The sequence below is a fragment of the Takifugu flavidus genome, chromosome 16 (genome assembly GCF_003711565.1).
Source record: "Takifugu flavidus isolate HTHZ2018 chromosome 16, ASM371156v2, whole genome shotgun sequence".
In the NCBI taxonomy this organism is placed as follows: Eukaryota; Metazoa; Chordata; class Actinopteri; order Tetraodontiformes; family Tetraodontidae; genus Takifugu; species Takifugu flavidus.
This window is the reverse complement of record NC_079535.1, coordinates 3,734,598-3,750,609: the sequence shown is the minus strand read 5'-3', so window position 1 is coordinate 3,750,609 and position 16,012 is coordinate 3,734,598. Positions and strand designations below refer to the sequence as shown.

The following is a 16,012-nucleotide window of genomic DNA, read 5'->3' as shown; positions in this document are numbered from 1 at the left end:
AGTATGTAACTGGTGCCCGTAGTGAACCTGAAGGGAGGTTGTGGTTAAGTAAAAGTGTGCAAGTGCGCGCTTTTGAATTCAGATCCTTTCAAGCATTCATATGGAAGAGCGTGCCGTAAATGGGCACAAAATGCAGTAAAATCCCTTGGTACATTATTACCCCCTTCCTTTACGGACAACGAATGGGTAAACTGATATAAATGTGAAAGTAATTAAATAAAGTGAATAACTAACAGTTAAGAGAATTTGTAATTGTGTATAACTACGAATTATGTTAAAAGATTTAACCCGGGGTGGACGAAATTAGAAACAAACACTAGCTAATAGTATTAGCTGGCTGACGTCCACTTACCTTAAAATAGTTTTCGCGTTTAAGAAGAATAATCTGGGATTATGAACTCAATGGAATAAATAAAAGCCTTCGGTCTGTTCGGGGAGAAGATGGGTTGCTGTTCAATAGGTTAATAAACAAACGGTTTACTATTATTAATATACTAAAGTAATAACGAAAAATAAACTAAGAACTAAATGAAGTCGCGATGTCTTCAAGTAGCTGCTGAACAGAAACTGCACTACCGCACATTTTATCTGTACAGTTAAAAACGAACATTTGAGTAACTGTCTGCATGAACTCTGACCTTTTACGGCCATGTCGGTGACCCGTTGAATTCGAATGATTATTCAATGATAAATTAGTGAAATCAGAGCGATTAAACAGAATAATTTAAACAGATTATTATACTATCACATTATGTGGACTGTATTAATTTTAATTAGTGTTCTAAATAAAATATTTTAAGCATATTTTAGCAAATTTACTTTAATTACATGTGAGAACCAGTTTTGTTCATCACTCCAAACGAACTCAATGCAGTTTTTTTCAGTCCTCCTTTAGACACATCTAAAGGATACACAGATACATCAATCATTTATCTACGTTCTCAAATATATATGAATCTGTTTTAATGGATCTCTATCCAGGTCCACTTGGTGACCTTTTTAACGGAAGGACCCAAGTGGACCGCAATGGTGCTTTAACAAACACTGCCATCTAGAGGTCGTCTGCTGGAACGAACGCTGCTAGACTCGACACATCAGTAAAGATCACTAAATGATAATGAAAACATACATTTATTGTCTTTCTGACATCTCACAAGGATCCTGGTATCACAAAATATTAATGATGTAACTACACATAAAATACAGAGAAGCCAAGGATTTATTACAGGACTCATTATGAGCAGGGTGGAGCTATTTTAATGTAAAGATGGATTGAGCGGACGAAAAAAGTGTTTCTTGAAACGTGATGTTCACAGTGCCATAAGAAAGCAGGTTGGCACATGGTCTATTCTTTTGAGTACTGCTGTTGAGGTTATATTTTAGTAGCTGTACTTGAAATGTTAGATGTTTAAAATGGCATAAAACTAAACAAACAATTTTCCCTTTACAAAAACAATTAAATGATTAAAATGACACAATTGCAAAGCTTTTCCCTTAAAGTTAAATTTGCGTTTCAGAAACCGACCAATCTCAAAGGGATTTACTGCTACGGTACTTTTCGACGAGCATTGACGGGACCAGAACAGCAGCTGGGTCATGAAAAGGCTGAAGTAGCAGGTTGGCCTGGCGCTCGCAGGAGTATGCAAACACGTAAAAACAAAACGTAACAGCGCCATTTCGTAGCTGAACTTTGACCTCTGTGACAAGGGTAGCGGGGATAAATCGAAGGTCATTTCACAGTCTTTTTTTATATATATAAATAGGCATTATTTGACAATTTTAATTAACCACACAGTCTTAATGATTTTTTACAGTACTTAATTTAGCTTAGCTGAGTTATCCTTATCATTGATTCTTATTTTTGGTCATCTTTTTATCCACTGTCCATCAAATTCAGGCGGGTGAAAGTCATTTTCTCCCATTCAATTGAAATACTGACCCAAAAATACAAAGTCCTTTTTTAAAGTGTAGACAGTCTGAAACTGGGCGAATACTGAGACCAGGTTTGTCGTCCGTAAACGATTTTGAGGCAAAAAAAAAAAAAAAAAGCACATCCTTTTCTGAAACCTTTGCTACTCACCACACGAGAAAAAAAAAATCCTTTAAGATTTTCCTTTGCACGTGCACGGCAGGTGGAGAATGACCGCTTTAACCCATCACCTTATTGTGGGGGAGGGACATGAGCAGCATCCGGGGTTTCTACACTTCAGCACTCCGGACAGCTCCACAACCTCGGCCCTGACAATCTGAGCCCGGAGTGCAAAATGCTTGATGCCACTTTCTCTCCAATGCCATCTTATGCCAATCTTGAGACACAAGCATGTACACGGTACATGGGAGGGGGGGGGGGGGGGGCTTTCAGGCGTAATTCAGAGAGAAGCAGAAAGAAGGAAGCACTCTCGGCAGAGGTTGAATTTCTATTTAAATTCCAGATATCTTAAAAAGAAGAGGGGACGTCAAATCAAAACTGGCCTCCCGCTCCCTCAAAGTGGCGCTCTGAACAGCATCAAAGGGAGGCGGAGAGGTCTCGTTTCAGTCCGAGCCCCCAGAGACGCTGCAAACGCTTTTCTGTGATACTCCCATTTCTTCTACAAAGAACAGTGAGCCGGGTCCCACGGAGGCAGTGAGTGGAGCACAGTATTTTCTTTGGAACAAACAGCACTGCAGTGCATCTGCTAATAGAGCCGGGCTCCCAGAGGGAAGCTCAATATAGGACACTTTTCCTCTTCCTCCACTTGAGCTATTAATACACCCAAACAAAAGAAAAGAGGCTTAATGAGGCAGCAACAGGGAACTCATGCGAGCTAAGTTAGACAAGAGCTTTGTAGTGTTTAGCTCTAAGGATTCCAGCTTTTCATACACCAATGGACCACTTTGCTATTTTTGGCTGATGCCATGAGAGTAAAAGTACACTATGTACTTTGTCTGATGCCCTATTGTGCATCACGTTGACAAATCTAGCGAGGGGGGGGAGGGGGATACTGAAATGACAAAAGCATTAAAACAGCAAAAACGGATGCATAGTTTAAAGCATTATAGTCTGCTAGGTATGAATATCATAGATACTATAAAATATCTAGGAAGTAGCCCACTGCGCTGTTGCTAAAGGATAAGCTACAAACTCATTCACCAGCTGGACAAAATAAACAGAAAACAAAGCAAATCTTTGCATATTTGCATGAAAATAAACATCTCATGCAGTTTAGAGCAGCTACCTTAAAGTTAATGCTTTGGTTCAGAGTGCTTTAAAAGGAAGAAGATGAGAGTGTATTCATACGCACAGTAGTCCGAGGAGTTTTAGCCCAATTGAGACGGAGATGCTGATTCTAAGCAGCCCCACACAACAAACACTGGTAAATTTGTAGATACGAAGAGGATACAGAAACTATTTTCATAGAAACAGACATGAGAAAAGACATGAGTAATTTTCCTTAAGCCAGCGTTGTAGAAGTGGAAAATGATGATGATCAGGTGACTGAAAAAGGCTTCGTCGTTTCGTAAAACAGCTAAACTTTAACTTCCAAACTGGGGATATTCACATGTGCAAGTAAACAAGCCTACAATAAATCAATACATTTGCAGGAGTAAAAGCCCATCAAGTAAGAGACGAAGAGCAGGTTGGCGTCGAGCCCTGGAGACGATCAGATCGGCCTCTCAGCGCGAGAGCGGTCACACAGTGCAAAGATCATGTCGGGCGTGCGACTAGAGGTTTTCATAAAGGGTTGAGATTTGAATTTTGGCACCTACGTTTCATGGTTTTAAATACTCCGATCTGTTTGAACTGCCACCCTTGACCCTTTCACCTTTTCTCCATCGGGATATTCTGCTCTGTCCAATGGCTTCCAAATTGTTGCAGCAACCTCAAAGACCTCAAAGCAGATCCATTACTGGACTGACTATCATTAAATGAAGAAACAGAGCCAGGCTGAGGATCAACCTGCACCACTGCTGAGCTGAGAAATAGTCTTACTTGTGATTACTTCAGAGGCAAAAAACTCTCTCAAGTTGCTTTTCTTTATGGGATCACATCCCCTTGGGCAGCACATCTCCCCAGACAACTATAAAACCACAAATCAACAGTTCTTGAAAAACATGTTCAGACGTCTCCTTACTAAAACTAGGGACTTTCTGGACATCTGGACGCCGTAAGGTCCAGTCCCAGACTTCAGCACTCATAAATATTTGTCTAAATCCAAAGGACTTCAGTTATACAACATTAACTGCTTCGTAGCCATTAAAGAGTAGCTAATCTCTGCTTATAATAAACTTACAACATCTACATCTAGAAATGTAAAGACAACTACCAGAGCACGTGAATGCAATCTTTAGATTCAGGAACAACACATAAACAAGTGGTCTTTGTCAGTTCTAAAGACTCACTCTAGCTAAGCTTTCTCTTCAGCTCAAACTGAATAAATAAGTTAACAATATAGCTTATCTTAAATTAAATTCAGTCTGTAAAATTCACATATAAATTCCCCCAAAGAGAGAAGTGGACCCACGTAACGCTGCTTCTCTCGCTTTGACAAAACTGAAAAGCTTCTGGGGTGTAAACACTGCGACTTTCCCTTTAAAACAGCTGGACGCACAGACACAGACGGGCACAAGGACATCGCGAGACACAAGTTGTCTCTCCAGTGTCTGTCTGGATGCAGGGCAGGAGGACAGCCCTTTTCATTTTGGACACAAGTAGCAACTACATCCTGGTTCCCTGATTGATATGGTCTGTTTTTGAAGTGACAGACAGACACAGACAGACAGACAGACAGACAGACCGACAGACAGACAGACAGACAGACAGGGAGAGGGGAGGAGCTATTGCTAGTGATGATTGATTGATACTGAGGTGACGGCTGCTGCTCCTACTGCATGCTTGTTTTCTGGAGACATGCTGATGTCCATGCAATTGAGCCAGAGGCAAAGAGTCGCCAGGGGCGGAGAGGAAGAGGAAAGAGCCGTCTTTACGCTGGTCCGCGTCGGGAAAACATCCCGATCTCTCCTTTCCTCTCACTGTCCTGAGAAGTCGAAAGCTGGATGTGGCGGGTCGTGCTCGGAATCCGTCCCAACCGCCAGCGGGGTGTTGATGGGCGTGCCGGCGGGCGTGCTGACGGGGGGCTGCAGGGCGGCCTCAGCTGCTGCAAAGGTCTTCTCCTGAGACTGGGAGGAGGACGAAGAAGAGTGGGTGCTCTCGCTGGAGCTGCTGCGGGTCTCTGTGCTGGTACTGGTCTTCTTCATCTTTCTTCTCTTTGCCAGCGGGGCCTTGTCCACCGTCTGCAGCCGGAAACCTTCACGCTTACATTTGTTAAATGCCTGGAACCAAAATAACGCATTTTTATTTAAACGCACTATAGGATGAAATATATTGTTAAGATCTAACCAACATGCAGATTGCCGTTTCATACATTAAAGGTAGCTTTGACGCAAGTGTGGACGGAGGCGGTCGAGGAGCCGAGGATATCTGGGGTCATGAGGGGGTTGGATGACAGCTGGCTGTCGTCCTGCAGCCAGGCGTTGTAACGCAGGCCGCACATCTTAATCCTCTTGCTTGGGTCCACCGTCAGCAGCTCTGCAGGAACAAGATGCGGATCATTACCGTTGGAACTCTGAATAGGGCGCTCAGGGTGGAGGAAGAGCGATTTCAAGTTTCATTTCACATATAAACCGGTGTGAATCATAATAAACAATATGTCTGACTCCAAAACAGATTTGTTTCAGAAAGAAGGCGCCATTTCAACCCTCACCCTGTATGAGGTCTTTGGCCTGCTGCGACACATTTCTCCAGGCCTCTCCTTCAAATGAGAAGTCGCCCTGTTTGATTTTCTTCATGATTTCTTCAGCACTCGTGTGGGTCAGGCTCTTCCCCTGACACTGAAAAGGCACCTGGCCAGACAGCATGGTGTACTGCAGATGTAAAAACAACAGACACACATTCCTGTTATTTACAATGAGCTGGAGGACCATGGCTGTGAACAGAGGCACAATGGTCGACATTTTCCTTTTACCATGATGCCCGTTGTTGAACCAGCACTGAAGAGAAGCGCGGCCTGTGTTTGGCTAGGATGCTCTCACCTTGGCCTGGTTGTATCTGGCTTCAGATTTCTCATTAGAATGATAGTAGCTGGAAATGGCCCTTTTGGCAGTGCATCCGCAGCGCTCTCATCACTCCCCTCCCTCCCTGTGTTGTCTCACTTTGCTTCCAGGGAATTGTGCACAGCTTGTCAGTAACCATTTCATCAAAGGCACACTACTTTAATGTCCCCCAGGGGGCGATGTTGTAAACAGGGCTGGCACAAGGAAACCCGCGTTCTGTACAGATTATTGGCCAAGTACGGAAATCTCGGTGCTCCCTCTGTGGCTTCTTCATGTCCCCTCTGCCTCTCTATTTCATTTTCCTCTGCTCAGCAGAAAAAGGTTGAATTACGATGACATTTCCGCTGTCAGGAAGCAACATCTCAGATGAGTGCCGCCTTAACCGGCGCTGAGAGCTCTGGTCGCTCTTCACTGAGTGGTGGGATTTAAACTGTGTCAGCTTACCACAGGATGCTGAGAATGGTAGCGTGGAGCACACAATGGAGATGCCAAGGAGTTGGAACAGAGAGTTTATCCATTTTAATGTCAAACTTGAGAGTATGGTTTTGATTTAGGAAACAAAACACATTTTCATTGGATAAAACAGTTACATTTTACAGATTCTTCGTCACCCGTTCAATGTTTGGTCTTCAGTATCAGACTGAACGTGACTGCGAGGCCCCACAAGTACTCACCAGAATGACCCCCAGACTCCACAGGTCACAGGACTCGTCGTAGCCATCGTATTTGAGTATCTCTGGTGCGGCGTACTGCAGCGTGAAGCAGGGAGTCTTCAAAAGCTGATTGTCTGGTGGTTTGAGGCGAGCGAAGCCGAAATCTATGATTTTTATCTCGGAGTTCTCGCTCTCGTCTGTAAAGAGCAGGTTCTGTGGATCGAGACAAGACAGCAATCATTTCTTTCTGCAGTGCAAAGCTGGTCCACTTTAGCGCTCGCTAAATTGTGCATCGAAACTGTTCGGACCGGGTGCTTTACACACACCGTCGCTGGCCAAATAATGTTTCTTCTGCTCTGCAGAAAATTGCAGAGTCAAATTGACGTGAATATGACAGAGTAGACATTTGAGTTCCTATTTGTGTGAATAACAGAGACACAAACTGTACTCTGATTTGAGGAAGTACTCCTGCTGAGTGTACATGTAATACCTCCGGTTTAAGGTCTCTGTGTACGACGCCGACATCATGCATGTGACTGACCGCCGACACCAGCTTTCGCATGATGCGGCTGGCCTCCGTTTCGCTGAAATGTTGCTTCCTGCGAATCCTCTCCAGCAGTTCTCCTCCCCCCAGCAGCTCCAGAACCAGATATGTGTGAAGCTACGGCAAGTACACACGTTTACAGAACATAGTTCAGTTCCCTCATTTCTCTCCAGCTTTTATTCTCAATATACATTTGGTGCAAACAAAACAGATATTAGTTGTTTGCTGATCAAATCATAATTACATCAGGCTACAGGGGGGCAGTTAGGGGGAGAAATGAAATAGCATGCCTGAGCTACACTCAAACATCTCATTAGTGCAGGATCTGTGAAACAAAAGCTGGACTGGGCTGATCTGGGTCACAGGTCTCTGAGGTACAGTAATAACCCCGCCGAGCTCATCAGACTAAAGTGGCGCTCTTTGATTTGAAGAGTCAGTGCTAATGAACCTGCGAGCAGTCAGCCACACTTTCCCCATAACCAAGCTGATGCTTGAAACACACTTGTGCCGCACATGCAGCATCGTTAGCGACGCAAATAAAAAGAAAAAGCCAGATGTTTGTTCAGCTGAGGTTTAAAAAAAAAAGGAGAGTTACAGTACAGGAGAAGTCAGCGAGAGACGACATTAATTTGTCCCCTTCCAGTTCCAGATCATATCCAGGTTATGTTTTCCTGCAGGCACCGTCACGCTCACCTGATCGTGGAAGATTTCATGTAACTTGACGATGTTGGGGTGGCCGTCACAGAGCTTCAGGGCAGCGATTTCCCGCTGAGTCTGTGCCTCCATCCTGCAGCATGGCAACAGACAGAGGGTGTCACGGACATTCAACATAAATGCAGAACATTGGACACTTCCTGCAGACTTTATTCCATCTTTTCATCATTCCCCATAATTAGCATCTTAACACCTCTGACGTTGCTTCAAATGTTTTTGGTTCATCACAGAGCCGTCTAACATAGCCTGTACCTCTTGCTGACAATTTTAACGGCGTATTTCTCCCCGGTCTTCTTGTGTGTGCAACGTCTGCAGATGGAGAAGCTTCCTTCTCCCAGAACATTGTCCCTCAGGTCCATCTCATAACTCATATAGAAAGGCGAGTCCTGTAGAAGGGAACAGGAAGTGACAATTTTCCCCCCCTCAAACAAGATGCTTTAGTCAATTTAAATGTATTTTTGGAAAAGTATTTAGTCCCGATAAATGTGCAGTGGAGCTCGGATTCACCCCACTGAAGCTCCCATTTTCAATAGCGTGTAATTATTAAAAGCATATAAGTAAAGAAAACAAAGTTCTGAGTACTTATTAAAACATCATTTACCATTACAGCATTAGTTGATTAACGAACCAGCGCTAGAGACGGCAGCACGCAAAGTTAATGCACTGCAACCATCTCTAAAAGCTTTTTTCCTTGTCAATACAAGTGAACCCACGAAGAAAATTAAACAAAATGACTCATGTCTGGAAATGGAATCAGAGTGCAGTCGAACTAGTGCAACAGGAAAAATAATGAGTGGAGGGGGGAGGAACGGCCTCCCGTCTTTGACAACAGGCATTAGCTGAAGAGTGCTGGTACCAGGGAATCCAAGTCCATTCATCCTACCTTCATCATGGCACTGCGGGCCACCGCAGCAGACCCGGGCTTGTCTGAGCCAGCGCACAGCTCCACTGGGTCGTCCATCACCACGTTTCTCTTGAACAGGATCGAGGGGGCCATAAAGGAATAGCCCTGCACACACAAACACACAAAGTGTTAAACAGAGAGGACAGTTGATAGCACTGACACATGGTGAGTATTTCTAAGGAAACTTTATTTCCTTCAATTATTCCACGTTTAGCTGGGAGTGACGGAGCCTGTCCAGCTGTTCCCATTGTTGAACCTGTCATTGTGCTGCTCTGCCTGCTTAATTCCAGCTGTGGGGAACCCAAAGCCCATTAATCTCTCTTTCCTCACACAGCTGCGTGTGGTATGCCGTGACAACCGTGGATGGACGGAAGGATGGATGCCGAATGAATGAGATGCCCCTAATTGCCGGCCTTGAATATTTGATTGCTCTGCTGTGAAATTACGTCTTGGCGCTCTTAATGCAATTTTAATTTTGTTTTGTAAGGCACTGCGGGAGAGCAAGTGCACGGTTTAAAATTGGGATTGCTGTCGTTATCTCAAAGATTGCTGGGCTTGCAAATTATAAAGACTGCAAAATCTCAGACTAAGTGAATGGCAGCTGAGAGCAAAAAAAAAAAAAAAAAGACGAGATGAAGTTGGCAATCAAAGACTGGAGGCGTAACCGAGACAGACGTGGCGAAGCTCTCAGAGTGTAACCTTTTATTCCATGAGAGAAGCCCGTTAATGGATCTATTGATCTGGCGGGCTCAAGGATCCAGAAGGCAATCAGAGTTGAAATTTCATGCAATACATCAGACAGCCATCAGCTGGCACGGAGCTGCGGGCCATATTACAGTTCAAAGCTACATCAAAAATACTCATTCACATCTGTTTCTTCAATAAGAGCCGCATATGGCAGCAATTACATCAATAAAAAGACCCTTTAGTCAATTGGAAGACAAGTGCCCACAGATAAACTCGTGTTGACTTACAGCAAGCTTTTTAGGACAGTCAAAACTTCACTTGATGACTCGAGTGTGTCAAATATAGCAGCAGACAAAAGCAGACGAATGCCATTTTTCATGCCTGCGACCGTGTCCCACACGGACGACCGCACAAAAGCTGTCCTGTGCAGTGACCTGAGGGGGGCAGAAAGCGGCGTGCTCGCGCGCGGACAACAAAATCCCGCATCAGCGCAAACCTGCACGCCCTCCCACCTGAAAGATGCGGTCGCAGTTCTGAGGCAGCGCTGCAGGAGAGTAGGTCGGGTCCATCTCCGTGAACTCTTCGGCAAAGTTGCTGACGTCCAGCTCGTCCCGGATCACGGGCTTGAAGGGGGCGGGCACCTTCTTAGCTGCCAGGTCCTCCCAGTTGATTTTCTAAAATGAGAAGGACCCGGCAAGGTTCTTATTAACTGGGTCGGCACCGGGTGATCTGTTTCAAGCAGACAGCCGGATCCACCTGGTAGAACGGGCGTTTCTTCACATTCTCCGCTCCATTGGGACCCGAGCCTAGTCTTTTCTTTGGATCTTTAACGAGGAGCCGCTGGATGATGTCTTTGGCCAGCGGCCCCAAATCTTTGGGGAAAGGAGGATCTTTTTTTAAAATTCTCCTGTGATGTGTGAGACAGATAAGGTCAGAGGTCATAGGAAGTGAACAATGCTAAAGACGGTCTGGGAGGATCCTCACTTCGCGATGTCCGTGTGCGAGTTGTTGTCTCCGTCCACAGTGAAGGGCGACCCGCCAGTCAGTAGCTCGTACATCAGAACGCCGAGGCTCCACCAGTCCACTGCCTGGAACACAAAAGAGCACCATCAACGGACTGGAAGAAGGCATTCCAAGTTCCTAAGACAGTACAACACAAATGACCTTGTCGTGTCCCGACTCGCCCCCTTCCACAATTTCTGGAGCCATGTATTCAATCGTGCCACAGACAGAAAACGCCCTCTCCACCTGTTGCAGACAAAACCTTGAGAGTTAATGTCTTAAAGCTCAGCAGATGAGATCTGGAGCAGAAAAGGAAGTGCGATCACCTGATCAAACTCTTTACTCAGGCCAAAGTCGGTCAGAACTATATGACCGCTTGAATCCAGGAGAATGTTCTCCAGCTTTAGGTCCCGATAGACAACCCCGAGCTGCAAAATGAAATGATGTCAAACGTGTCGCAGGAGGAGGAAAAAAGTGAGCTTGATGAAAGCAGGTGTGCTCATTACCTTGTGGAGGTGCTCCAGTGCCAACACAATCTCTCCACTGTACAAGGCTACTTCCTGCTCCTTAAAACGCACCCTTTGCACCAAATGTGTGAAGAGCTCTCCACCGTTCACATAATCTATAACGGGACAATACCATGTTTGAACCAACAGTAACTTCAGCTTTTCTTCCCAATAGACTCTTCACTCTTTATTAATTCAGCAGGTGAGCAGACAATCATTAACCTGGAACTACAGCCTGGAAACAACAGAAAAGGGGTAATCTGCGGTGCATGGAAGGCGGTTTCGTGTGAGACGTCCTAACCGAGAATGAGGTGCAGCTTGGTATCCGTCTGGAAGGCATAGTGAAGTGTGACGAGGAATGGGGACTGGCGGATGTGCTCCAGCACTTGCCTCTCAGTGCGCGTGTGCTCAGCGGTCTTTGCCTTCTGCACAATCGTGGCCTTTTTCAAAACCTTCATGGCGTACAGCTTCCCCGCATCGTGGCCACTCACCTTCCTCACCAGGAACACCTTTCCGTATGCTGAGGTTTGAAACAAGCAGAGGTCAAAGGTCAGTGTGCAGTGGAACGGATCGGGTCGTATCAGAGTCCCCGCAGATTAAAACAGAATTCTTTACCTCCTGTTCCAAGCACCTTTAGGAGCTCAAAGTTTTCAATGCCAACCCGCTCTACATGACCTGTCAGATTGGCTGGAATTTAAAACAAATATATTACTAGAGCATCATAAAAACATTCAACAACAACAACAAAAAAAAACAGTGCATATGCAGACATGAATGGATTTTTAATACTAATTTAGTCAGAGCAGACTGAGTCTGGAAGTAGTCTGGAAAAGTGGGAATGCAGGTCTATGTCCCGGGCTCTGACAGCCAGGGCTGTGTGCAGCTGCATGAGAAACCCCCACCTATCAAATTTAGTGTGGACTTATTGGAGACAACTCTCTGGAGAATTAGTGCGACCTACAAGCCTTCCTCTCACGATGCTAAAAGAAGAGCCTGAGCTGGGTCACACACCAGCCGAAGTGGCTCACTTTTTGGTGCAAAGATATGATATTACACCATGTTTGCAACATGTGTTGTGACACCAGGGGCGGCTGGTGTGTAGTGTTTCAATAAAGGGGAGGTTGGGAGTCCAAGCATCGATGATCCAACTAATTAAACAAAACTTAACTCAAACAAGGAAATGTTGAAATGAGCGATTAGTGAAAAAGTGACTCAAAATAGCTGTCACTCAAAAAAGGGATCCAGCCTTTCAACGGCCTCCGCGGGATGATCGGAGGATCGGCCGAGGCCGGGCCCCTGCACATCCTGACATTTATCCAATGACCGGCGGGTTTCAGTGAAAAATAAACAATGTATTCCCATTAACACGAGGGGAGGCAGTTCGGACTCATCTATGGACACCTCGGGAATGTCGGAGAAGGTTAATCAACTTCGAGGTGATTGCAGTCTAACACAATTATACATATTTGACCATTTAATTTTTGAGATTCGAGGGGAACCTGAGCTTCCAGAGCAGTCTTAGAGGAATCACCGCCGGTACACAATCTCCCTCCGACAGTTTGCTAGAGATGACCTCCCACCTCACAACTATGTTCTCCTAATGCTGACAGTTTCAACACAATTATCTACCCACAATTTCCCAAATAAACTAAACAGACTAAACATAAATTCACTGCACAGGAAATACAGAAGCCAACAGTTTTACTTTACACAACACCACTGATGGTATAGCCGGTGCAGCTTTTGTTTTCCTACTTTGAGCTATTTAACCAGAAAAAGACCATGCAAGATTGCCTTTTCTCAGTACAAGATAATGCTGGCTGCAAATGCACACAAACATGGTACGATGACCAACAACAGGGTGTTATGGTGCAACAAAAGTCTTGGGTGATGTTAGCACACAGGCAGTAGCTCCTCGTGTCTTTCCAAATCAGTATCGTACTGTAGCTGACTGAGCAGAGCACACTTTAATTGTGCACACTCATCGTAGTGAATGCATTCCTTCTGTCTTGCACTCTGGAAACAGGCTAGTGAGCAATTAAAATGGTTGATTTCATCCTTTCACCGCTTCTCCTGTTACACATTACGAGGAACGCTGCAACCATGAGGCGCACGGGGTGCATACACTGTCAAAACAACAAACACTGCTCTCCATAGCTGAGGGCAGGGATTCGAGTTGCGTAACCCCCCCCTTGTCAAGCTCCCCCTGTCATGGCTAAGTCTGATTTCTATGTTTATTAATAGACTAACAGAGGTGTCCAACCAGATGATGCTTCAGTGTTACACAAGTGGAGGCGCTTGAGTCTTCAGGGAGGAAATGTCAAAAATAAATAGGCTGATTGTGCATGCCACAATTATCCTCACCAACAAACGCCCCGCAAAACTGCAGGAAACTGACTTGATCATTCACACCTGGTTTGTTTTAACTCCAAAATTGCCATTAAAAGTGAATTTCGCGGGAACTGTGTAACACTGGTGACTTTTTATGCAAGGGGATGCCGTCTGTCATCCCCTCTTTAAGACTGAGGCTAGATGAATGCAGCAGCTAGAAATGTAGGGTGAAATGCAACCCTAATACCACCACCATCTAGCCTGACTGCATATTTAGGGCAGGGCAGCAAACGGACTGCAGCACAGTCATGTTGCAACACCAGAGCAGCAGCGAGGCACAATTTCAACAAGCCTGCGCACTGATTCCGCAGAATTAAGATGTTCGACGTCGGAAATATCTTAATTTTGGGAGCTGTAGCAGTGGGTAAATATAACGCCAGACTTCCTGTTGAGCCTCCAAAGCCGAGGTGCTGCTGCTGGGCATCGACAAGGCGATCGCGGTTTTACCTCAGGGATGGTGATTCGTCGTGGTGTTTACATGAAGTCCCTGGCCTAATTATAAGTAAATATCCATTTAGTGCTGATGGACCGTACTCCTCGGTGACATGCGGAATGAAATCAAGCTAACGTTTGACAGCTCCGCAGTAATGCTGCCTGCAGAAGTTATCTCGATCAGCTAACAACAAGAACACTTGATCATTTCATTGCCATTCATTTCTTGCCTTGACAGTCTGCGGACTTTATCATTATCTCCTACGTTCTCAGCGACTCACCTAAGCTAATGTTATTAAGTCGCAGCTGGCTAACGTTACCAATTTTGTTAGGTAACATGAGTTTGCGTGACTTGGCAGTGGCCTCGCAGGTAATAAGAACAGCCGGGGAACGGTCGCCTTTCTCTGCCATTTTTGGAGCCGAGTAACGTGAAGGTTGGTGTTCGTGCTAACTCCATATGCCCACTGACAGTGACACTTGGCTCCCGGGCTAGCCTGCTAAGCGCTAACCTCTCTCCAAGACACGTGTCTTTTATAGATGGCTTGGTGATAAAGACGACAGGGTGAACTTTTGACAATTGACTGTCAACTTACCATTTTTCAGTTCATGCTTCACAGTAAAGAGGTCACCTTCTCTGGAAGATCCCTCCATCGGGGATGGCATCGTAAAGTCGGGCTCCGGTAATGTTTCAAGATGCTTTTCAGGCAAGATTACGCTCGCCTCGCACGCCAGTTTGAAGCACGGACATGGAGAAAACGAAATAACGAACGAATGTTATAAAACGCCTTGTTGTTAGGCTACAAATTAAAGCGATTTAACCGAGGAAGGTTACAGCTGAACGTGGCGGCAAACAAACCCGGAGGAACCCTGGCTGTTCCATCCAGAACACGAACGCTGCCACTACCTTCGCAACTAGACAGTCCCTCGTCGCTGATTGGTGTTGCTATGCAGGAATCAGCCCTCTGATTGGCTGATTTCCCTCAGTGAGTCATGATCCCGCCTCCCAGAAAAAACTGACTGACTGACTGGCGCTGCCTTCAATGTCCATCGTATAAACCCCAGTCAAATGTCAGGCTAAAATGTAATTAATACATTATTGAGCGCGGATATGGCGTTGAATGTGATATGATGTAGGATAAATATTAATTATAAAGTAATGGAGTTCTCAAATGTGTGTATTGCTACTTCAGTAATGTAAACAGAGTTTAATTTTGCTTCATATTATATTTTGCTAACCTATAATCTATAGCCATTATTTTCGATTTGGCATACATATTTAAAGATATTATCAGAAATAGATATCATCGGAAATGATCTCTGCAGTTACAGCATATTTAGCATATGCACCGATCATTAAACTGAGCGCATGTTCTTCATCAGTGGAAATCAATTAGAAACAATTACAACTTTGGATGATGTTTTGGTCGCAACAAATGGCCTGGATCGATTTCCATTCGTCACGGTTTGTAATGTATTCCATTTTGACATAATGATTTCATTTAGTGCAGGAGTATGATGAAATAAGTTCAACTTGTTAAACAAGAGATAAAGAAGGCGAATAAACATTTGCAACGAGTCGCGTTCTTATTTACCAAGGGACGGGCTTTCTCCGGTTACCGATGCTGCAGTTCACATTTTGCACCACGAGAGGTCTCTTTTGTGCTGTAATTGATACAAGATGTCATGAAGGATTGTTGCAAATGATTTGACTTTCCGAGAATTCTGGATGTAAAATGAGTAAAATGAGCCTGAGAACATGAGCCCTGGTATGAAAGCTCTTCACCTCATCCATGGGCTGGAGGTAGAGTGATCATTACCTCAACGAGGTTGTGTGACAGCTGTCTGTCTGCAAAGTAACTCAAAAGGTTATGAACGCACGTTTTAATTAAAATTTAAGGAATTGTTAACAATGGGTCGAAGAAGAACAGATACATTTTTGGTTATGCAAAACATATATAATATTGGCAGAGGTCTTCGCTCTCCAAGCGCTTTTGTTTTGTAATTATTATTATTAAAACATTGATATACAGTATGAAATGTATATGAAATAATTAATGATACTTTAATAGTTGCAGCTGTAGTTGTTTAT

The 16,012-nt window shown here is 44.6% G+C and overlaps 1 protein-coding gene across 1 annotated transcript; it reads right to left on the bottom strand.

The window, feature by feature from the left end:
* Nucleotides 1-1,112: 1,112 nt before the first annotated feature.
* rps6ka5 (ribosomal protein S6 kinase, polypeptide 5) lies at nucleotides 1,113-14,831 on the bottom strand. The gene is made up of 17 exons (XM_057058894.1): nucleotides 14,517-14,831; nucleotides 11,716-11,787; nucleotides 11,402-11,620; nucleotides 11,101-11,216; nucleotides 10,921-11,022; nucleotides 10,757-10,840; nucleotides 10,577-10,680; nucleotides 10,349-10,499; nucleotides 10,105-10,266; nucleotides 8,885-9,010; nucleotides 8,254-8,387; nucleotides 7,981-8,074; nucleotides 7,234-7,404; nucleotides 6,765-6,956; nucleotides 5,742-5,901; nucleotides 5,403-5,566; nucleotides 1,113-5,310 (listed from the first exon to the last, which is right to left on the bottom strand). Exons 1-17 carry the CDS (start codon nucleotides 14,584-14,586, stop codon nucleotides 5,008-5,010), a joined length of 2,424 nt encoding a protein of 807 aa, XP_056914874.1. The 5' UTR covers nucleotides 14,587-14,831; the 3' UTR covers nucleotides 1,113-5,007.
* Between the last annotated feature and the right edge of the window lie 1,181 nt (nucleotides 14,832-16,012).

Bases quoted from the DNA above. Each gene is read 5' to 3' on its own strand.
- rps6ka5 (XM_057058894.1), bottom strand. From the start codon at position 14,586: ATGCCATCCCCGATGGAGGGATCTTCCAGAGAAGGTGACCTCTTTACT. The intron at 8,388-8,884 runs GTAGGATGAATG...TCCCTTCTACAG, and splicing joins CCCGCAGTGCCATGATGAAG to GACTCGCCTTTCTATATGAG. The intron at 6,957-7,233 runs GTATTACATGTA...CTCGATCCACAG, and splicing joins ACAGAGACCTTAAACCGGAG to AACCTGCTCTTTACAGACGA.